The 23,574-nt window shown below is 41.4% G+C and overlaps 1 protein-coding gene across 2 annotated transcripts in view; it reads right to left on the bottom strand.

Annotated features, from left to right (window-relative positions):
• The window catches only part of gfra1a (gdnf family receptor alpha 1a), a 103,757-nt gene extending 81,911 nt beyond the window's left edge, over positions 1–21,846 (bottom strand). The window contains exons 1-4 of one of the 2 annotated variants that reach the window (XM_019366925.2): positions 21,340–21,846; positions 20,568–20,864; positions 19,657–19,737; positions 5,323–5,493 (exon numbers count right to left, since the gene is read on the bottom strand). In XM_019366925.2, the coding sequence (XP_019222470.1) occupies positions 5,323–5,493; positions 19,657–19,737; positions 20,568–20,864; positions 21,340–21,379 (589 nt within the window). In that variant the 5' untranslated portion in view covers positions 21,380–21,846. The remainder of the gene's footprint in view (positions 1–5,322; positions 5,494–19,656; positions 19,738–20,567; positions 20,865–21,339) is intronic. The other variant, XM_019366926.2, reaches the window with a different exon arrangement.
• Between the last annotated feature and the right edge of the window lie 1,728 nt (positions 21,847–23,574).

Raw genomic sequence — 23,574 nt, 5'->3', positions numbered from 1 at the left:
ACTGAAATCTGACAAACATCGAAAACAGTGGGCAAAATGGATAGCCTACAAGACTTATTCAGCCCCATAAGGCGGATGGCTGAGCCCCGAGAGAATGGGGCCCCTCTATTCCCCACTTTGCACTCAAATAGGTTATGATTGTGGATGGAACCGGACCTGCCGGTGAGAGGACCGGAACTTGAGCTTTCCTGGCCCCATCTTTATATATATGCGTATATTTACTCTTTATTCTCTTTCCCCCACAGATTAGGTGTATGTTATAACTTTTAGGGGTTTTTTTGTTTGTTTTTGTTTGTTTTTGTTTTGTTTTTTGTTTTGTTTTGTTTTTGTTTTTGTTTTTTGTTTTTTTTTGGTCCTTTGTTTGTTTGTTTGTTTTTTTGTTTTGTTTTTTGTTTTTGTGTTCCTTTTCAGACTTTCGTCTGCGTGTACTGTTAATTTGGAAAAGCACAAAATAAAAAGTTAAAAAAAAAAAAAAAAAAAGAATTATTAAAAGTCTCTGGGCTCATTATTTGTGACTACACTGTGAACTAACACTCGACTTTTCCAACTTTCTCCTTTCTCCTTCTTCCTCCCTGGGAACTGCACAACTCAACCTCTTTTGGTGATATGTTTTTTTGCAAAAGAAACCCTCTCATATCGCTTTCGGTGAAAAGTTGAACAGTTCGCAGCATAAGCATTCTGACCTGCCTGAAAAGAACAAGAACAAAAAGGCCCAGAGTGAAGCTGCTAGCCGACGGCTGTGTTTTGAATCTGACACGTGGGTGCTCTTCACATGACAGCATTTGGGGAAAAGAAAGAAATCCTCAAGGTGGTTGATGCAGTGAAACACTGATGTCATGCATCCAAATGGTTGCATCACTAAACCACCTTTTCACATTCAGTTAAAAGGTTATGTGGTGTGGTTAGACAGTCTTCACTGAGATGACACTTTTGAACTCTGAGCTGATCTAATCCAATGACAGGCCTGATCGTGACATTTAAGGTTGTCTGACATACATTTTTAATGATAATCTTTTAATGTTTGATACCAGAGCAGCTGGTCTCCCTTGGGCTAACATACCCATCTGGCTTACTGAGGGCAATATTTATGTTTAATCTATTTTTTTACTATGATGCTTTTTTTTGTTGCTTAATTTCTTCTTCGTCATTTCATATTTTTTTTAAGCCTTTATACCTTATTAATCCATTTTTCAAAGACTAATGATGAAATGGAGGGACAGTTTACACAGTATGGCCTTCTTTGTCAAAGGCGTGTATAAAAATAAAAACTAAAGTAACCAAGTCATGTTTGACTTGAAACAACTGTGTCTTACAGGAGAAATGAAAAGGCAGTTCACAAAGTCCGTTTATTTCTCCTTTTCAAATCCTCGCTGCAGCACCATAAACGACAATTATTACCTGAGATGATGAATCTTTTAAATGACAATTTTGGAGAAACAGTATTTACAGTTAAGCCCTCAGCCGCATCCATATTCCTGTCAGAGAACAGAGGGATTGAAGTTTTTAATTAATCTGAACACCAGCATCCCTGAGGATACACAGACATAAATACGCTCTCTCTCTGTCTCACTTACACACACACACACACACACACACACACACACACACACACACACACACACACACACACACACAGAGTATAAACCTTTGCATACACGTCTCTCTGAGACACTTTGTCAAAGTAAAAGTGTCTAAAGAATGGGATGGAGCAGTTGTGCCCATTTGAAAGTGCTACAAAGCTGTGAGACACAGTTAAGAAATGTACATACATTTACATCATCTTCAGTCGGCGAACACATCATCTATTGTTTGATGACTCTGGGCATGCAGCCCGATATTTTAGAGCTTCTGCTGTTCTCACCAGATATATGGGCCAAGACTTCCTGTCCCATGCACTGATCAGTGTTTACAAAAATGTAGAAATGTATGAAAAAGCTAAATTATAGTCAGGCAATAGCCAGTAGCCATAGACACAGACCGAGAACCGCAGCTGTGTAAAACAACAGCCAAGCAATCGCCCAATCAAGAGCAACCACACGTTCCAATATTTCCTGTGTTTGTTATCTTAACTTCACCGTCTGCAATATCTCTCAAATCTATCTCTGAAAAATGGGGTTTATTGAATAGTTTCTTATGCGTGACATTAAAAACATACGATCTGGCTCCAAATCCTCATCAAACAAACCTTTTGGCTACGAGAGGATAAACCCTCACTCAGCGTGGCCACACACGACACACGGGTGCGGCCCAGTCAGCCGGTGAAATCTGCCTCCTTAATGATGCTGGTGACATTTGTGTGTTTAAGCCTGTGGCGATAACACCGTGTGGATTGTGATTGTGATGGCTTCTTGCAACCCTAATGCAGTTTTCATCTGAAGTTTGATCATTCACGAACATGCTACAAAAAAGAATGGACACTGTTTGATATCTTTATGTAAAAAATCAATGGAAAATAAACAAAGATAAATATATGAAGTCTGGTTTTTGATTGTTAATCTCTAAGTTTTACAACAAAAAACAAAAAACAAAACGGGCTTTACCCTGGTTTTCACATGCAGCATCACAAATGTTCTCCTGCTTTTGCTCCTCACATGGATTGTTTACTGGCATGCAACCAAACCCCACTTAAACATGATTGGTCAGTACCCATTACTACTGACCACTCAATAAGTTCATTACAAACTGAACAACAAACTACAACCATAAAGCTTTTAGAACTATTTTGAAGTACACATAGCTGAATATGCAGCTATGTGTACTTCATTCCTCAAAACAACAACAAAAGTATTTATACAGAACCACTTCCTTTCTGAGCATTTCTTTATATTAGTGCTACTGAAGTCAGGGGGAACCAGCACTGGGCCCCAGAAAGACTCCAATCCAGCTCGCGGGATGGCTTTAGAAAAGTCACTAAGCAATAGATGACAGTCTCTTATTTTTCATCATCTACAATAGAAATGTCTATATTTTAAAGTTGATCCATACCGTTTAAAAAAAAAAGAAAAAAGAAAAAAAAAAAAAGAAGGGGGAAAAAAGAATCATGCAAAAACATTATTATTTACTTTGTTTCATTATTACAAAAAGGTTTGGGCTGTTACTTTTTCTGTAATTTTACACTTTTATTGGTCACAGTTTAGTCCCAAAGTGCTGTGCTGACAGATTTCTTCCATTTACTATACAAGGATTTATTCACCATGTAGAAAAACAGACATGCTGTTACCAAGCATTGAATCCCTCAGTTAAATTCCTTAAAACACTGACAGAAAGGGGAGTTTCACTGGTCTGGCCCACATAAGGCCAAAGTGGCCTTTGTGTGGCCCACAATGTAAAATGACTTTGACATGCGTGCTCTATAGTGTCTCTTTCAGCAGAGCATGAACAATGCCATGGAACTAGCAGCTTCCCACAGGGTACTCTGTATAGTCAAGCAGAACTGTTACATGCTAACATCTTCCTCCAAGTTTGCTCCTATGCTGAGAGCTCTTTACAAAAGTAAGAGTTCTCATGTGTGTGTCAGCTCATTGTGATTCTAGCTGTAGGGCTGTATTTTAAGGTCAAATGCTGAAGCACAGATTAAGAGGGAAAAACAGAAAAACTTTACTCAAGGCTGAAAAACAATTCTAAACATTGCAAAAATTGTAATACAGTGTGAATTATGTATAATAACGTGAATTACTTAACATGGCTTAACAAGTTACCACTCTGGTCATTTACTTCTTTCAGCCTGGTGATAGAATAGAATAGAATAGAATAGAATAGAATAGAATAGAATAGAATAGAATAATCCTTTAATTGTCCCACAAGGGGAAATTTGGTTGTATCAGCAGCAAAAACACACATATACAAACAGAACAGAAGCACAATTTTTTGTTGCAGATGCAGACTGATGTTGCAGTCTGCATCTCATGCAGACATTCATTTTTCTGTTACAAAGGAAACAAGTCATGAAGCACTCAAACGCAGACACAGGTAGCACTTCACTGCTCATTCAAATGTTGTACTTCTCTTAATGAAAAGCATGCATTAAAGCAAGTGGACTGAGAAGTCCTGCTGAAATCAGGAGAGGAAAGAGGAGAGAGGGAAGATGCGTACCGCCCCTGAGGTTTTAGTCAGAACACACAATTCAGCATGATTCAGCCTCATTCAGCTCGTTGCCGTTATCCCCCTACAGCAAGACTTGGAGCGAGTATGTGTATTTGCCAGTGAGTGTACGTCTCTGGTTAGTTGTGCAAGCACACAGATGTGCACCCACACATGTGATGGTGTCAGTAATAAATGATCGTGCTTTTCCAGTCCAGCCGGACAATCTATTAGCATGACACGTGGCTATATTTGTGAGTACATTCTGGGTGGATATTTACTCCAAAATGCGATGAATCGCAAATTCGTTCCTAGCAAGGTAACTTTTCAGCAGGCCGTGATGCAAAATGAAATATTTCGCATACACATTGGCGCTGCCTGCAATAAGCTGTTTTAGGCCATAAAACTAATGTAGCAGTCACAGACATTGACTGCCCTCTAAAATGGAAATTCATAAGCCAAAATGGCACAGTGGGAATATCAAAATATGACACATCCTCTTCTTCTTTCAGCCCTCCCACTTCTCACTGGCTCCTGCCACCTCCCCATCCCTCCCCATATCTTCTCCTGGGTTTTCCATCTGTTGTGGAAGTTCTTCTGAAGGACATGTCAGCTCTTCCTGACACAGCTGACTAAGCAGACAGACGGACAGACTGGAGTGACACCTCTCTCACGTGGTCCCAAGTGAATTAAATTTCTATAACTGGCATAATCACTCACCAGTGTGGATGAAATCAGTTTTAATATCTTAACAGATCCAAGGAAAATTGACTTTAAGTCTCATATAACACAGTATATCAATTATTTTCCATTATATTTTTACATCAAATAAAGATATGAAGTACGAGACACCGTGAACACCTTAGTTTTTGTTTGGTTCAGATATGGTTCCCTGTGGTAAGTGCAAAAAACCACTCAAACATGTAGTTTCATGGGTATACACACAGATTATATTTGATAATTTGCAAAATGAGGCAAATCAAGAGTGCTGTAATGTAGTCAGCCTCCCGTAATAAACTTGAACTACAATCAAATTTAGTTTTTTAAATATGAAACCTCATTAGATGACAGATAAACCCTGAAGTTGTGCAACCACGACTGCTGCTGCTACTATTTTCACAGTGTTTTAACATCACAAACTGAAAACACTTACTTTATCTCTAGAAAACATCATGCATGATCAAACACACACACACACACACACACACACACACACACACACACACAACTCTAATTCATTACCCAGAATGGCCCAATTGGGATGAGCTCTCCTGTTTCTACTGGGATCCTGAAGTTCCGTGGAGGAAGGGCTCCCTCTGCCCAGAGCAGGCTCTCTGCCCTGGGAAAACCTGCCCTGGGTGCCCCCCCTGCCCAGAGCCGAAGTGGCAGAGGTGCTCCAAGGTTCCCCACCCTCTGTAAGAGATGTGCTTCATTCAGGACCACCAATCAACATCCATCAGGGTTCACAAAGGTCACAGGGAGGTCAAGATGATAAAAGGGAAGCTTACAGATCAAAGGGAAAAGGAGAACAAGAACCAGAAGTGAGCATTCACATCATTCAGGGTGTTTTCTAGGTAGGAAGAAGGAGCACAAAGGAGCAAGGCGTCTTGTGATGCCAGGTTTTACAAAAGGAAGAAGTCTAGGACAGCTTAGTGTGCTACAGAAGAGAATAAGGAAAGAGGAACTGTAGCCTGTAACATCACTGAGGGAGTATAGTTCTTATCTGCAGGCGACAGAAAGAAGAAGCTCTTTAATCAAGGTAATCACAGCTGGTCCAGATGCTGCTCTGTACCTGCTCAGAGGGATCACAGTAAGCTCCACGACTGACATCTATGTGACTAAGGAACAATTGGCTGTTTTTTACCCATACTACCAATCGACAAAGTGCACAATTGTGTTGGTGGGGATCGCTCTTCGGCTAACTTATAAATGAAGAGGTGTACATAAAACCCAATCAAATCAAACAATCACACAAGCCTGACAATTAAACAAGTCAAGAAAGGAAGAATCTGACGCTGCCTGGAAAATTGGGGGCACGCAGTTATGGATTTTTCGTTAGAGGAACGGTTGTGGATGAAACAAATGCAAATTTATGTATCAATGCCCTCATTTAACATCATGGAGAGCAAAGACTCAGACAGAACAAGAGCTCAGCTGGATGCTTGTCTGTGTGTGTATGGGTGCCAGCGGGTGCATGCATTCCCCAACATTTGTGTGCATGTGTGTGTGTGTGTGTGTGTGTGTGCGTGGGAGGGGGGGGGTGCACTCTCAGTTCTTGGTTATGTGTGTCTGTTTAAGGCTGTGTTTGCTTTTCAGGGATGCTGCTGTTCTGTGATCAAAAGGAGAAGCACAAAGGGAGAAAGGAGAGAAAAAGGGGCAAAGCTATTATTCTCCAAAGACAGCCGTTTGTTAGTTAGAGACACAGCTTTAATCAGACGCGCTGTGGCTGTTGACAAACACGATCACAGGGGGGCGAGTGTAAATTCCTTTTCCAATTGACCAATGGGGAAATGAAAAAGTGTACAGAGCGTGGAAAGCAAATTTGTACTGCCGTGCTACTCTGAAGCAAAAAGTTTAGTAGAAATAGAGACTTTAGACTATTGAGAAAAGATATCACTACACTATAGGTTGCACAGCTAGCTGAGAAGATGTGCATGATCATCACAACCAGCTTACTACTAATGAGTGTAACTACTGCAAGATGCAAATAGCATAAGACGACAATGATACTCAGGATTTGAAGAAAAAAAAGAAAAGTAGGACCGTGACTTTTAATGAGTTTGCAAATTAAACATCTCCAAATCGACTGTTGGACTGGTTTTGCAAAAAAACAAAAAACACATACGGTGCAAATTCTAAAGTAACACTGTTGGTTTCGTACAGTACAGCGTGATGCTGCCCTCCCTCAAAGATAAAAATGAAGAAAAGTCACCGCATAATTACTAAAATAATTCCTGAAAGCCATTCTTGGATTTAAACAAGTCCATAAGAGGTCAAACATTCCAAAGATTTCGAGCAATGGAAGCAGAATAACTTTACAAATCCACTCCTATAAAAGAATGAAATGGTATAGCTCATTGCAGTCCCATTTGCTCTGGGAGAGTATGAAATTCCATTAAGACACACAGACACAAGTGGAAGCCCTGACGGCTGGAGCCGAGGCGAGTTAATCCTGCGAGTTGACTGTGTGCAGCTGAGGGCTTAGGGCAGCAGCTTAACACAAGGCCGCGGCTTTGGCGCACCTGCCAGTGGTCAGTCACGCCTCAGCCAGCTGAGCAAAACACAATGTGATTATAACACATCATTATTAACTACATCTTATCCTGAACGATTTTAAACATCGTTTAAATGTATTTGAGCATGGTGAGTGATGCAATATTAAAAACAGGAGCAGGCAACTCTGTGAGCGCTGATTTAGGGACACATTTAGGTTGAAATTGGCTTAAATTTTGGAAGAGTTTTAAAAGTATTTAAATGACTAAAAGTCAAAGTAAGTCAGACTATAAACCATGAGAGGTATCTGACTCCTCTATGAAAAAGAATCTAACTACACTCATTGAGCATTGGGTTGGGTAATTAATCACATTTGTAAAAATTTTTGCATTTATTTTGCTTAAGAGTCTGTGTTTCATAATGAAGAGCACCCCGTTCCTTTAGAACAGCGGGCTCTGTAAAGCCCAAACGTACTAATTCTTTAGTTCAAGAGCCAAAATGGGACAGAGAAGACCAAGTCTTCCACTACGGATACACAAATACCCAAGTGAAATTTGAAAAGTGGAGGACTTTTCTAAATCTTTAGACATGTAATATTAGGTTCAGAGAAGTATATGCAATTTACACTTCCAGCAAGCAACATCTGCTCAAGTTTATTTTAACGTGTACTGCTATACGAGGCTAAAAAGGGTTTTCACGCTGCACAAAAGAGTCTTTCAAACCCCTCCACACAACTCTTTCTTGAAAACTGATCTTTCCCAACTTGTGCAGTTCGAGCTATATTTTTGCAGTGCAATTTTTGCTTGCGAGTCTTGCTTGACTGGATGTGCGCACATAGCTGTGTATAACAATCAGCGTAGGTGTCTGCTGCTGTGTATGTGAAAAGTTAATTGTCCATATTTGCATGCAGTATAAAGCAGCGGCGGGAGGCAGACCTGGCACATGCTCCCACCCGCTGATTTGAGCTGTCAACCACGTTTATTAACTATGATGAATCACCCCTCCACTTCACATCCAATCAAAGACCCCTCAGAGGGACTCAAATCTGGTCACCTTTAACTAAATGATTTTCTTGGCCCATGGTGCGGCAGCCAGCGATTGGACTGGCAACCTGATGATATGGCTGCTGTTAGAATTATTCTGCCAATAGCCCACAGCTGGATCAGTCATTTTTGAAACAGTGTGGTGAATTAAGTGGCCAGCTGACATGTCGCTGCATGGTTAGGAAAAAAATTTAAAGAGCTCGCTTGGCATGTTAAAGCATAAAAATAAAGAGCTCTACATATTTGGAATATAAAGGTGTTCTCTTGACCTTGCCTTGAGGATTAAATCTGTACTGGGTTTCATCTCTGCTGCATAATATAGTACATTTTACAATATGAGCTGACAGCTACCACTGAATCAGAATAATCTTTCTTCCACAATGCAGAGGGATTTTCCGTGAGTCTCGCCTTTTCTCCCAAACCTCCCGAAATCCATCTATTTTTAACTAAACATGTATTTGCACATGTTATACTAAAAATGTCAGCAGCACAGAGAAGAGACAAGGTCAATGAAAACACAAACCCCCAACCGACCGAGTCCTTCTCCCAGAACAGAAAAGTAGACCTCGGCGTGGAACTGTACACCTCGAACATCGCTGAAGGATAAAACCTTTGATCCGGGCCTGAACGGAAGAGCTGGGGCAGTAAAGACAGAAGGAACTGGGCAAAAGGAGAGCGATCAATAGATTCTTGTAGACACAGCCTCAAGTTTCCAATCTAACACAACGCTGTATTGATTAGACTTCAAGGAACAGGGATCAGAATGTCAGCAGTGGATTTGGGAGTCTTTAAAAAAAAAAAAAAAAAAAAAAACTACTGCGCAGAGGATGGGACAATAGTATATAATGAGGCACTTGCTTATGCACTGCAAACTAATAACATACTAGACCTGCAAGATAGTAGCACAAGAAGGTGCACCAGAAACATGCCATGTCGGTGTAATACAGAGCGTTTTAAAAAGTACCAAGGACAGCAAAGGTCTTCCACTACATGCATCAGAGAACAAAACAAGGGAAGTTATTTTCTGCAAATAGCACTGGATAGCCACTGTGCAGGGAAAGAGGAAACCATCATCATCATCATCTCAAAGCAAACAAACAGAAGCTGTAACGCAATTGGAGTAACTGTTGTCTAAAGACAAATACTCTCTAAAAAGTTATTATAAACATATGCTGAAATGTTATCATTCAGTATCTCACTAATAACTTGTTCTAAGCCTTCCCATTAATCCCCATGTCATGCTGAGGTAAATGGCTAAAATAATTAGAAGCATAATAACACCTTACACTTTTAGACCAAAAGAACACCTCACTGCATTTTGATAATACATCCAAACTGAAATAAAGCTACACTTTAGTTGTTTTACAGATATGTCAGCTGTGCTAGGATTCTGCTAAGGCAAGCCAATTGGTCGTTTAAGCATTTACAAGATTTACTTTCTTCATGGCACCCATTTAAAAACAGTAACTAGACACAAACACTGCAGTTAAACTAAACCAGAAACTTAAATGTGTGTTTAAAAAGCATCTGGTTGTGGTAACTGAAGATAGCTCCTATAAGGAGGATGCCCAAAAAACAAAATGGCAGATGTTGTAAAGTGGTGTTGCTATGACATTGTAACCATAACATATGTTGACCTTTTCAATCCAAAAGCATGATGAACAAAAAAAAACAATGTTAATGCTATTAAATTTACATTTGGGGGGGCTGCAATTCCATAGGGCCCTCTTTACTCTGGGATATGACAAAGTGCACCGTACAAAACATCATATCCGTAGAGCACGCTATTATCTGACACTAACTGGTACTAAAAAATTATTATCGCTTAGAAGCTCACTTGCAACATTAGCAATATAGCGTCGTCTTTGCTACCACCAACAGACACACAACTTCAAACTGCTGAAGTCAGGCAGGTGCACAGGCCCTCCTCATTAACAGGTGAAGCAGTCGACTTTCACGTCACTAAACAACCCGTCAGGAGGGATTTTGAGACTTCAGTAGAGCTCTCTTATTTGAACAACACTGAAGTTTGAACATTTATCAAAAATCTTAATCTAGCCATTAGCTGCTTAATTATTAGCAATTACCACACAGACACAAAGCCAGCCTCAGGGAGTTGCAAGCTAGCGTAATTCAAAGTGACAGTACCAGGTTAAAATATTTGGATCCATTCCCTGTGGAACAGGAGTAGCTGAATGGTAAAATGGTAAATGGTCTGTATTTGTATAGCGCTTTACATAGTCCCTAAGGACCCCAAAGCGCTTTACACATTCAGTCATCCACCCATTCACACACACATTCACACACTGGTGACGGTAAGCTACATTGTAGCCACCCTGGGGCGCACTGACAGAGGCGAGGCTGCCGGACACTGGCGCCACTGGTCCCTCTGACCACCACCAGTAGGCAATGGGTGAAGTGTCTTGCCCAAGGACACAACGACCGAGACCATCCGAGCCGGGGCTCGAACCGGCAACCTTCCGATTACAAGATGAACTGCCAGCTCTTGAGCCACAATTGCCCCTAAAAGCTGAAAGTACCTTTATTTCCTAGCCACATTAGCCGTACTAACACAAATGATAATGGCCTTCCTGTCTATAATAGTTGGTGTTAATTTAACAGGATAGCACAATTATTTGTGTCTAAAACATGTTTTATTTAAACCCAATAACTTTAGTTAACCCTGGCTTTAGGAGTTAGTCTGGTTTTGAAATGCAATGTATTTTTTAGGCTAAGACTCAAACCAGCTCCTGGTGACTCCAATACATCTCCTGGTGTTTGTTCAATACAATGCCTATGAGCATAATCTAGCCAGCAGTTACAGATTCCTAAATGTAACTGTGAAAACAATTTAGGCAAATAAATTTGCTGCAAAGGTAGGGCAACCCCCTTTCTAGGAAGCCTGAATGATAACAGCTCCAGGCATGTGAGTCATTCTAGCTTACAAAGTAAAAGTCATTTTCTGGGAAATGATGGAAAGGGTTTTTAGGAATGCTGATGAGGTCAGAAGTGCATGACTGTGATACCTAAACTAAAGCAGGAAACTCATGACTTCATCAGCTGCTCTGTGTGTTCCTAGAAAAACACATGACCGCTCTTTCTCTTAACTGGCATGAGGACTAAATAGTGATGGACAGATGTTTCTTTATGTCATGAATCTTTACTCAGTCCCTCAACATGTGTGATTCCTTGGCCTTGTTTTTCTTGTGAAACACATCAGCTATGGATGGCTTCTTTTGACATTTTGTAATAATTTAAGGTTGTCTTAGGGGATTTTGGACATTTAACAGTTATAACTGCTCAAGGTAGCAACCTATTTTACCTGTGTCTGCACTATAGGAACTGGGTAGTTGTTTGGTCTCTGCTGTCAGGATCTTGTTAGCTCATTCTACTTTCTTAGCATTAAAGGAGCATTGAGTGACATAGCTGTAGTTGGTCCAGGTAGTGCACACTGATTGGCAAGCACTGCAGCACCAACAACTGCCATTAAAAAAGTAATAACACATTAGTTACGTTAACAGCAAATCTGGACACGGGCATTATAAGACAAAACAGAGAGAATTACAATGCCACGCTGACTCAGAGTGAAATACTTGCCAGCATTTGCCAGGAATTGCAAGTCTTTCGCAACATAGCAAAGCAATGTAGGAAGAAAATGAAGAGGCTCAAACATGATTTCAGGGAAAGCAAATGAGTACAAAATACAGCAAAGGTGTACTTCTAATCACTGGCTGACTATTGAAGCACTTAAGCATTTTTATTCTGAGTGTGGATGCAAAAGAAATAAGGCTTGGAAGGTATGTTGTTTCTAGGGAAGTGCTCTCTCTGAAACGGTTTGATCTGAAAAGAGTCTAGTGGTCCTTTATGTGGTCTGGCCACTACTACTCCATCTGTTTTAATAACATCAAAAAACCAGTCACAACCAGTGTGTTGGAATGGTCCATCACTGAAAAGAAAAAAGAAAAAAAAAAAAGGACGTGATAAAGTCCTTTAAAGGAAACTGTTATGTCCAGAGAAACTCCCAGCTGTAAGTCTATTTGACTGAATAAGCATCAAGCAGGAGGGAAAAAAAATGAGTAAATGCGCTCAGTCAACTAAGAAATAAAAAATCAAGTTAAGAGGCAGGATCCTCTCTCATTCGCTCTCTCTAAAAGATTCGGCACAATAAATTATGTTTCTACCTCCTTTAACTCCTCTGCATTTCCTCCCTGAGTTTCTCTTACTCTCTTAAACACACACACAGATGCAGGCGTACACACAAACACAAGCAGGGAAAGAGATAGCGATAGGCACTCTTATCTCCAAACATTGGCAGCTCATAATGAGAGTGACTTCCTCTGTAGCCAGTGGTTGAGTGGTGCTGACAGCTTCTCAGCACTGTGTGTCAGCACGGGGGGATTTGAAGCACTGCCTTAGCTTGACAGCCAGGCCACGCACTTACAGATGTTTTCACACTCACAACACACACAAATGCGCAGACGTCGCAGCAACTACGCTTCAAGGTTGACTTCTGTGGGGAGGAGGACAAGATGTGTTTGAAGTCTTGACACATGGAAGAGACACAATATTGAGCTTTGGTGTACTGGGGCTTATGAGTGGTGAGTGGGTGATATACAGAGAGCTGCTGTAGCAGCCAACTGAGGGGAGGACTGAGCTTAAGGAGAGAGTTTAAGCCAAGCAGACATCAATACACAGCGACAGGGAATAAATTCATTACAAGCCAGAGACCACACTTTCTGATTACTGCAGAGCCGCCTGTAGAAAATTTGGAACATGCACAGGTTGGAGATAAATACCTTCAACACCTCGGGTGAATTTAAGCAACACTTCCCGATGCCCTTGACATTTAAGTATAGGAAAACACAGAGAGAAAGGTTTAAAGAATGTCAACATTCTGTCATACTATACTGAATTTATTAAAAACTGCGTTGTTTATTTTAAATTTTTGAAGCAGTGGTTTAAGATAAGTGCTGCCAAGCCGAACAAACTGTGAAAGGTCAGTCTGCAGGCCAACGTGAAAACGATAGTTGTGTAAACTCATCTTTATTCATAGCTTGTACGTCCTGGAATCTATGACGCTCTTATCCGTTTTCCACCACTGCCACCTTATCATTTACCCAGTGCAAGTTGTTTTTACATTAAGTCACCTTTGGCTGCTGGCCTGACAGTCGATTAAGGTCCGTGTCACTTTCTGCCCAGTGCAATGTTTCTCTCACCTCTCATCATGTTGGTGCTATATGATAATTGTCTCACACAATAATAACAGTCTTATCGGCAAACAGAAGGATCATGCCGTTTAATCTTTGTGGCGTCACGCCAAAATATATATATCTATTTTGAGATAGGAAACAAAATTGTGAAGTTCATGGGGAGACCTGGGCATTTAATATGCACCAATCAACCACAAAATGTATACAATCTAATATTTTGTGGTTCCTCCATTATGCTTACGAGGCCTCTAAAGGTGTTCTGTCATTATAGGCATCCAGACATTAGGCAGATCTTCTAAGTCCTCGCATCTGCTGGGCGAGGATTTCATGGACAAGACTTGCTCAGTTTTGCCAGGTGTCACTGCCTCCCTGACTGCCAGTCCAAGTGGACACCCGACACCTCGGTCTCTTCATGCTGCTGTGTAAATAGAAGAGACGTAAGTAGACAATAGCTGCCAGCGGTGCCAGCCAACCTCTCGTGGTACTGCCCCCTGAACCCTATGCTCCACCCCTCCCCTGCAGCTAAGCCAAAACTACACCCTACAACTACAATTATTAATATTTTTTGAATAAAATATAATATAGTTTTTAAAGATCCATCTCTCACATTTTACTATCTGACCCGCTAGCCAGCTTATTGTTGTGGCAATCGTCTGTATCAGCTATGTTCCAGCAGTCCAGCTGAATCCAGCTTGACAATGTTGGACTGCAGCTGCTGGTCGTAGTCCTTCTGCTGTCCTGGAAAGCTGCTGTGAGCTGGAGGCGACTCTAACCAGAACCTGAAGCAGATGGAGGACTGGCTCATGGCTCATGCCGAACCAATTCCACAGAGCAAAAGAAAGACTACCGCCATCAGCTACACATCAAAATAGTGGTTTTCGTGTCCATTGCAAGGACAAAATGCCACTGGAGAGGCAGCCATTAATCTGCCACAGTGAACTAGATAATTAAAATATTTGCAGATAATAAACTGATAGACAGAACTGATTGATTTAAGACAGTCTGCCTCTCTTCCTTAGAAATGCATGCACAAATACAAGTCTGCATATCCCCCAGCTCATATCTAAATCTGTGGGAAACCATCATATTTAGATCAAGGGAATTTGAATGCAAACATCAACACTCTGAACACTTTCTCATGTTCTCAACCCATTTCTAAACTGCCATCTGGAAATGCCGCTGGTTTCAAATGATGTATGTAGTCAACAGTAATGTTATGGTATGTGGTATGTTTCAAAGCTACATTCACATGAATGCAAGGACCCAGGTTATTGCCCAGCATTGCCCATATTATTGTGGCTCTGATGACTTGCTGTTTTTTCTGTAATTCTCAGCATTCAGTCTTTCATTAAAAGACACACAGGAACAGTAGCAAGTTCATGTGTCCATTGCAGGACCTAAAAATCCCTCAACATTAACATTTATGCCAGCCTATGGGGAGCAGGCTGATACTGTAGCTTCTATAGTAGCTCTACTATCCGATCGAACTGCACAGATGAGCCGCTGACCGTTTTGCTGGTCCATCAATTCTCCACCCTTTTCTAATGTTTTGTAAGCACTAACCACTGTGTACAAGAAACACTCAACAAGACCTGCCATCTTAGAGATACTCTGACCCAGCTGTCCAGCCAGCATGACATAGACCATGTCAACTTCGACTTTGACATCTGACTGTTCACTTCCTGCCTAATACTTTATAACCCATCCCTTGGAAGGTACCATTTTAACTAAATAATGAATGTTATTGACCTGTCTGGCTTTATTGTTGCGACTGATTAGTGCATTTACAGAATGAAATTGTCAAATAACAAGATAATGTGGAAGGCACAAGAAACAGAAGGAGCCACCGAAGAGGAAAAAAAGAGAAGCACCCATGGAAACATGAAAGGTACCTGTAGCAGCAATTGTTCATGAAGATAATAATAAGAACATACCCAGGCTGTGTATTCATCCATTTCCTGGCCACTTTGATTTTCCAGCACCCCGGGCCAAATGGCGTGGCAGTAATTCCAAGTTCACTTGAATCTCAGAATAATGCGCTCTGTTTCTGTGTTGCTCTCTCCTGCATGGATCACTGACTCATAAACATGAGCAAGTGGTGAAGAAAAAGGCAGCTATTTCATGTAAAGTCTGCTCTCTGCTTCCTCTAGCCTTAAACGGACTCATGCCGTGTGATAGAAAATTGCTTTTTTTTCCCCCCTCTCAATGCGACATCTACCTTTTTGTTTACTGATTTCCAAAGCCTCTCACGGCAGTTCAAAGAAAGGTTACACATTAAACTGAATCCAGTGTGTATGCATTCAATGAAAAGATAACACATGCAAGACATATCGATGAAAGTATCTGCATCGTCTATATATGTCAAATGAAAACAACAAGATTTTTAAAATAAGCGGTGGTCTCTGCAGCTTCACAGACAGCAGAAGAAGGTGTAAACCTTTAATGAAGTAAAACACCAAGTGAATCAGACAGAGTTGCTAAAGAGAGATGGGAAGAAAGGGCTAAAGCAACTGAAAACCTTCATATTTTAAAGAGGAAGGAAACTGATTAGTGCAATTGAGGGCCTAATTTAAAGACGGGTCTGCTCTATCCTCACACACTTAAGCCTTGTTTCCTTCCACCACACACAGTGGTTAAATAGTTAAGCATCAGTTTTAAATATTTCATGTGCAGAGATCACATTTAAAAGTTCCAGACTTAAAGCTGTTATCACTTTGATACAAAAACAAGCATTTAATGGAGCTGCCAACCTACAGGAAGACATGGTAGTGTTGCCAGTCCACAAACAATCTCTAGCAACTTCCAGACAGCAAAGAGACATTGATCTGCATATATGAGAGACTTCAAAAACAGACAAGAAGGCATTTACTTTTCATTGCTTTTGAGGTCTACTGAAGAATTTCAGTAGGGTCTTTTTTTTGCCCCCAATATTTTATCTTTTAAAAAAAAAAAAAAAAATCTAAACACCAGTGAACACAGCAACAGTAGGTGCTCATTTCTTTAAGTACGTCACACTTGATTGTGAGTCACTAGACTCCCAAGAAGTAAAAGGACTTCTCAGGGAAAGATCTGAGCTGAAAAATCACCTAGAAGCACTGTGCATGTAGTATTATTTCATTATTTTGAGAGTACTATCATGTCAATAATATATATATGTTGGGTGATTTAAATATTTTTAAATGTTTAAAAGCCACTAACAGAGATTTGCAGTTACTAACGATTGAGTGAAGCCATGAGGAGGAAAGCGCAATGGTGTGGTGATAAACAGCATCATGCTCTCTGCTTAAAATTCCTGTTAAGCTTTCTTTAATGATTTTTCTCACAAATCAGTGCACATATACTGTACATTTATGTTGCATATACTGTGCATCTGCATGCCTACGAAAACACTCTACATGTCTGTCTGATAAAATCAGACTGAGGTTTAAGGGAGTGTCACTGGGAACAGGTGTTCAAGGGCGGTGCAGTGTGTGTTTGAGCATCTGTGCATCTGTGCACTTTATGTATGGGTGTCACTAGAGATTAGTGGCTTAGGTCAGAGACACGGGGTCGATTATGGAATTACAGGATCATCGGGGCTGCCTATTGTTCCTATAGCCTGGGATCACTGCCGCACTGCCTCACTGAGACAAACACGAAGCACATGAACAAGAAGAGAGCCTCCAGAAGCGGAGGGCTCATCACAGATCAGTAACTCGAATCATCTGTACATTACAAACAGATGTCTCAGAACCTGAGTGCATTCTGCAAGAATAGTTTTCTTTTATTCAGTAATTTGTCTCACAAATCAGTAGAAAAGCTGTCCCTAACATTTCGGGATGCAATTGACAGTGTGCAAGAGAAAGAAAATGTGTTCAATAAGAACTTGAAAGTGATACAAGTCACCAAAGAAACCTGTGGAAAGACGATGAGAAATGCATGCTGGGTATTGTGCCGAACCATAATATGCTTCTTTAGTAAGTTCTGGCAGAACGGGATCTAAAATTGCATAATTTAAAAAAAACGACAATCCCTGGAGAATGCTGTTCATATAGTTCTCCTTTCAAAGTCTGTATTTTTGTAGCTTTTTTGTATCCATTTCTATTCTTTGCTCAATTCAATGTGCCAAACTGTAGAAGTGAAATATAAAAGGCTGTCTGAGTGATCAAAAACAAGCACTAATCATTTCTGCCTCGATCCTTCTCCTGTCACCTTGCCCTTTAATTTCCTGCAGAAAGCGCACAAGAGGCAGAGTGAGCGCAGGCTTTCTGTTTCTGTGCTCCCTGTCCTCTTAGCCTCATCCTGCTATTCACTGATTAACCCTTACCCTGCAGCCTTCTTCTCTCACCCATTCTTCTACACTTTGAATCTCCTCTAATGATAAGAGGCTATTCTCATTCTAGCGGTAACTGTCTGCATTATCCATCTTTCCCATGCTCATCACCACTGCACATTCACTCGCCATAGAAAGAAGTCATGCTCACCATAACTGCAGCTTCATGGCAGACTTTGGGCCGATCGGATATTAGAGTAAGAGATATATGTAGACATAAAGAGGTATCTGGACGAGCACGGTTAAAACTCGTCAATTAATCTGGTGCTTCCCAACCAACTGCTCAGGACCTCTCAAGGGGGTCCTATGATAAATCGAAAGAGGGTCGTGGGAGCATTGAGAAAATTAAAAACTAAAGATTTATTAACATTATTCAAACTTTTCTTTTCTTTCTTTTCTCTCTTGAGCTTATGAAAATCTGTCAAGTCCAACCAATTGTGATGATAAAAGTAATTCACCTCAAAGCTTGACATGAGGGGTCACATTAAGACATTGTTTCATTTGAAGGAGAGATGTGAACTATTAAATTATGCAACAGCAATTTTGCATTTTTCACATTTCTGATGTTTCACTAAAAGAAAAGTAAATACAAACTTGTCAGCCTGAAATCATCACAAGAATGAGACCGTAAACCTGTCTGTTCTCGTCCCGGGAAACCACAGCTTTGACTGTCTAGAGGTGGCACCTGCCTGTGAAGTGAACTCTGATACTGTGCCGCATGTGTTTCAGCACCGATGGCCTTTCTCGGACTGGCTGGCATACTAAAAGCCAAACATATGGCGTTTCTCCTTTGAACGTACTTCCTTTTTCTTTTTTTCTTTTTTTTTCATAAATAGAGAGTAGGAAGAGAAATGATTGGGCTTTACACAAACGCTGGCTTTCCATCCAGTATTTCTAAAGAAGATAATTGGTCATGAAGTCGATAACCCAGTCCAAGATTTGGCTTATCTGCATCTTGCCACCCACATTATGATCTCACCCGGCTGGGAGAAAAGCACTGGTTTAGGGCGAATCAGCCTATTGTGAGATTTTAAAAAACAAAACAAAACAAAAAAACCACACATGACAGAGGAAACAGAAAAGCCACCTCTCTTTGAAAAGGGGTCACAATATCAGCCTTGTTCTTTGGAAATGTGGAGGCAGAGCATGTCTGTTTGATTCGTCATGGCGCTGATCACCTGCAGAGTAATAATAACAATGTAAGCAGCAACATGATTGCGCCACATACATACGTCAGCCTGTCTAATATCCACAACAATCTCAACTGTGGGACCACAGAGAGCCCTGAGTGGCTGCAAAGAAGGGAATAACATCGCCATCTAGAGGCTCGAGTCAGCATCTTTCTCACACACAGCTCTGAACAGAAAAAAAAATGCTTGTCATGCTCTTCCAAGTTACTCACAGAACTACTCACACACTTCTCAACAAGTGGATTCAAACAGCCACAACAGGAAGCTGCCCACAAAACCGCAGTAAAATACACCTCAAACAGCAGAGAGGCCCTTCAGCATCGAAAGATTTACCCACTGCTCAATGAGACTCAGAACTATAGCTCCCCATGCAAGGTCACTTCCAGCCAGCATGCAATATTGCTGGGGCGAGAACAGGGGGAGAGAAAGACTGATAGCAGAGATGATGAAGGAGGATAAATACTTGACACACAGATAACCTTCGATGAGAGCATGCACAGCTTGGAGCTTATCTCAACTGAGACAGGTGACAGTGAAACAATGGCAAAATAAATGGCCAGAGATGGAGGAAAAGCCTCCACGGGCGGAGAATTTTTAAATATTCTTACCTATGATGGGAGCCAGACGGAAAATATCAGACAGGCGGCTGTTCACGGGTTCATATGGAGAGTCTTCTAAGAAATCATTACCTGCAGGAAAGATGACAGCATGTTATAGATAAATTTTCAGCCTCCTTCTTGTGTTGTTTATCACCTTTCAACCCATACACTGGCCTGCATGTGACACGGGTTATTTGGGTCAGTCGATATCCACGCTGGCGCATAGCCACATGCTTGATTAGGCAGGTTGGTCAGCTGTGTTGTGCAACTGGAAGTCAACTCGCTGGCGATGAGCTGGATGCAGTTTGGGGACTAAAAGGCCCCCCTGCTATGATCGACACTTTGAGATGGCACAGCTAGCGCTAAGGGGCTTCACGCTCTATTACCCTCGAGGGAAGTGATTTGAGAGGTCAGAAGGTATCTGAAGCTCAGTAGGACCACGTCTGTGAACCAAGTCAGGGGGACAAATTTGATTGAAAGTTGTGCATGATCACATTGGTTGTGCGCTACTTTTTTTTTTCTTATGTTTGTGGAAGCAGATAAAGGGGGAGTCGTACTATAGAACTAGAACGAAAGGAAAGGAGGGCGAGGGCTCATTTCGCTTCCGGAGGAGCTGGAAACCAATCATGTCACCCACTTTCAAGACAGATCAGAAGGCTTAAGCTGTTATAGCTGAAAGCCCTAAGGTGGGGCGGGGGGGCTGACTGGGTTTGTGACAACCCCAGAAAATTATTATAACAACATTAGATGACAATGAGCTACTTTTTAAATTCTATGATAGACCTTTAAACTATAACAACACAAATCTATAGTTTAATTAGAAGATGGTTAAATAGTTCTAAACATAAATCTGTAGCTCGGGGTCGTTTATTTTGTACAAGAACACACACAAAAAAAGTTCCACTAAAATCTAAGCCAACCTTGTAAACTCTGATACATCCCCCAGTAAATGCGCAGGCAGTTCTTCTCCTTCTTCATGCCCCTTTTACACCGGCAGTTGTACAGCGGGCTCTGTTTGAGCGCGTCAATCGCGCTCCGGCACTCGTCCTTGGCTTCCAGGCCGGCCACCATGCTGAAGTTGCTCTCCTTGCCGCCGGCCACGCACTGCCTCATCGTGCGGTATTTGGTGCTGCACGCCTGCTCCTTCAGACACTGCTCATTGGCCCGCACGCAGTCCAGCCGGGCACGCAGGTTCTCCTCCGCGTAAGACAACACATCTGAAAAATAAAAGTTTTATCCGTCGCGTGTTTTCTCACTTTCCCAGTAAACACTGGAAGCTTAAGCAATTTTCAAGCTGCTTTAGGGATTAAAATATTACACAAATATGAGCTTTTATTATGAACACGCCACATGTAGGTCGCCACAAAAGAGTACACGGGCTATTTTTTGGACCCACTATTTTGGAGCAGTTATGCACATAGTTGCCTAACTGGCACTTTCATTCAGCTGAAAGTAGAGTATAAACTGCTGTCACATTCACTGTTGTTTGTTGAGGCACTGACAGCTCATCAGAGTTTTTCTTTTTGGAGCAGTTTACTGCACAGTTGCGACCACACTGTACTGCGAGCAGCCGATGCGTCTGCCGGGCACCTCTTTATTAATAGAGCGCAGAATGTCGCTACTAAATATTTGATGAAACTCTATAATCAATTCGAAGCGAGCAGCTGCTGGTGCGAATCAACTTAAACTTACCTAAAACAGGAAGAAGAACATAAAACACAGCGAGGATCATCGTTTTCCTCTGCGTGGGAAACAAAAACCCTTGTTGGAAGGTAATTTCTTAAGTTAATGCAAATTAACAATAGTTAAATTCCCAGGGTACTTCCACTGTATTGAAATCCATTGAAAAGGTGCAGCACTGCGCGCTCCTCTGTATACAGGACAGATCCGGCTCGCCTCATGCGAGAGATAATTTCCCCTCCAAACAAAGTGTCCAGTCCCGATTTCTGCTCTTTCTTTGACTCAATGGAGAGAGAGAGAGAGAGAAAGAGAGAGAGAGAAAAGAAGCGCTTCTTTTTTATGTCCTTCCCGGGCGGGTTTGTCTTCTCACCGCGAGGAGACAAAGACAAGGGATGAGAGCAGCGGTGGAAGGCGAAAAAACCGGCGAGTGTCCTCCAACTCCAGCCAGTGGGATGCTTGCGTCTGTGCGTCTGAGCGCACACAGCCAACTGGAGTCCCACTGCTGTCTAGCGCATTCAGCAAGGAGGAGAGTGCCAGCTTCCCCCTCGCGCTAAAGTACAGTAATCTGATCATAAATTTACAATGATAGACCTTCCCATCAGAGCAAACTCGCCCCCTTTTTTACCACAATCTCAGCACAAAAAGTCAATCGTGAACTTTTAGCCCACTTAACTGAGTAATGAACCAAATAATGTAGAATATGCTTTAGCGTTATGATAATTTTATTTTTAATAAACTTTCCATGACAAGTACTATTAAAATGGCCACTTTTGGTGTATTTTAACTGCTGTTGCGTGCACGTAATTACATTTTTTTTTTTTTTTTTTTTTTTTTTGTAAAGGGGAACCTGCTCTAACAACCATTAATGTGAATGTGAATGTGTGTGTGTGGTGTGTGTGGGGGGGGGGACGGGGGGGCTCGGTTCACATTTGACTGTGCATAAGCTGCACTGATGGGGAGAGGGCAGAGAGCATGGCTCCTGTGTATGTTTATGACATGATTGATATAGCAACACGTGGAGATGCTTATATGGCAGGGGTGTTTTGTTTTTGTTTTTTTAGATGTGAAGCACCTTTTGAACCTGGAGCGAGAAGGTGGGACGGATGTATTTCAGCTGTTTAGTCAATACTCCACACATATCACGCATTTGTGACTCCTCCCAGCTTCATATCGTTTTCATATTATTTGCAAATACCAAGATTAAAAGAAAAAAAGTGTTATGCAACAGTAGTTACCAGCTGTGAAGACAGAGGACTGTTAGGTGTTTGCTCATGTCAGAGGTATGATATAATGTTTTTGATAGTTGACAGCAGCCTGACAGCGCTGCGCTGGGAAAAACCTGCCCTCAGTCTGACACAGAGGAGAGTGGACACTGGGACACTGTCGCCATCTGTTGGTGATTTGAAAGAAAAGTCACTGTGGTGCTTGTGGTGATGGACAGCTCAATTTATTGTCACATGTATAGAAAGGCAACAAACTGATTATTACAAAAACAGGGATGACTGAGCTGACTGTGAGATGACTGTGTACTGTATTTATTCTTATGTGTACTGTATTTATTCTTATTGTATTCTAATTTTTGCTTCATAACTTTTGCACTGTCCACTTCCTGCTGTGACAAAACAAATTTCCCACGTGTGGGAGTAATAAAGGTCATCTTCTCTTATCTTATCTCATGATACATCATGGCACTGCACTCTTCCTGTAACTCACTGATTGCCTCTATGGTATATTTAGGGGCTAATCCACTTGGATAAATACGTATGTCAAGGAGCCTCTCTCTGCATTAACGACTGAGGCTGAATCAATCACGCATCCTGCGCCCACAGCAGTAAATCAACTGCACGTGTATATATATTTAGAGAGGCATGGAGCAGGTTCATTCACAGATGGGCTGTGAAGCAGCTGATTTGAACGTCAGTGACTAATCCCTTATGGAAAATGAAGTCCTGGTTAGGTTGGTACAGGTCAATGCTGCAGGCTACATTGACATGACACAGCCCAGTGTCCATGGATATTATTAAAAAGAGAACATGACTGGAAAAGAGACAGAAAATGAGATGAACGGCAGGCTCAGTCCGCACTGTGGGATAATTGTCTGCTTACAATTTGATGACTTTGCTGTTCTAACATCTCCAAAGGGAAGCTTGCCAGTCAGGGGGGAGGCTCAGTCTGGTGATTTATGAAAAAAGCCCTAATCAATATTTGATATTAATTTTGTAAATGAATGTCAGAATGATGTAGCCC

This window comes from Oreochromis niloticus, linkage group LG13 (assembly GCF_001858045.2).
Source record: "Oreochromis niloticus isolate F11D_XX linkage group LG13, O_niloticus_UMD_NMBU, whole genome shotgun sequence".
NCBI classification, from domain to species: Eukaryota; Metazoa; Chordata; class Actinopteri; order Cichliformes; family Cichlidae; genus Oreochromis; species Oreochromis niloticus.
The sequence above is the reverse complement of the archived record's forward strand: the minus strand, read 5'-3'. Positions and strand labels throughout refer to the sequence as shown.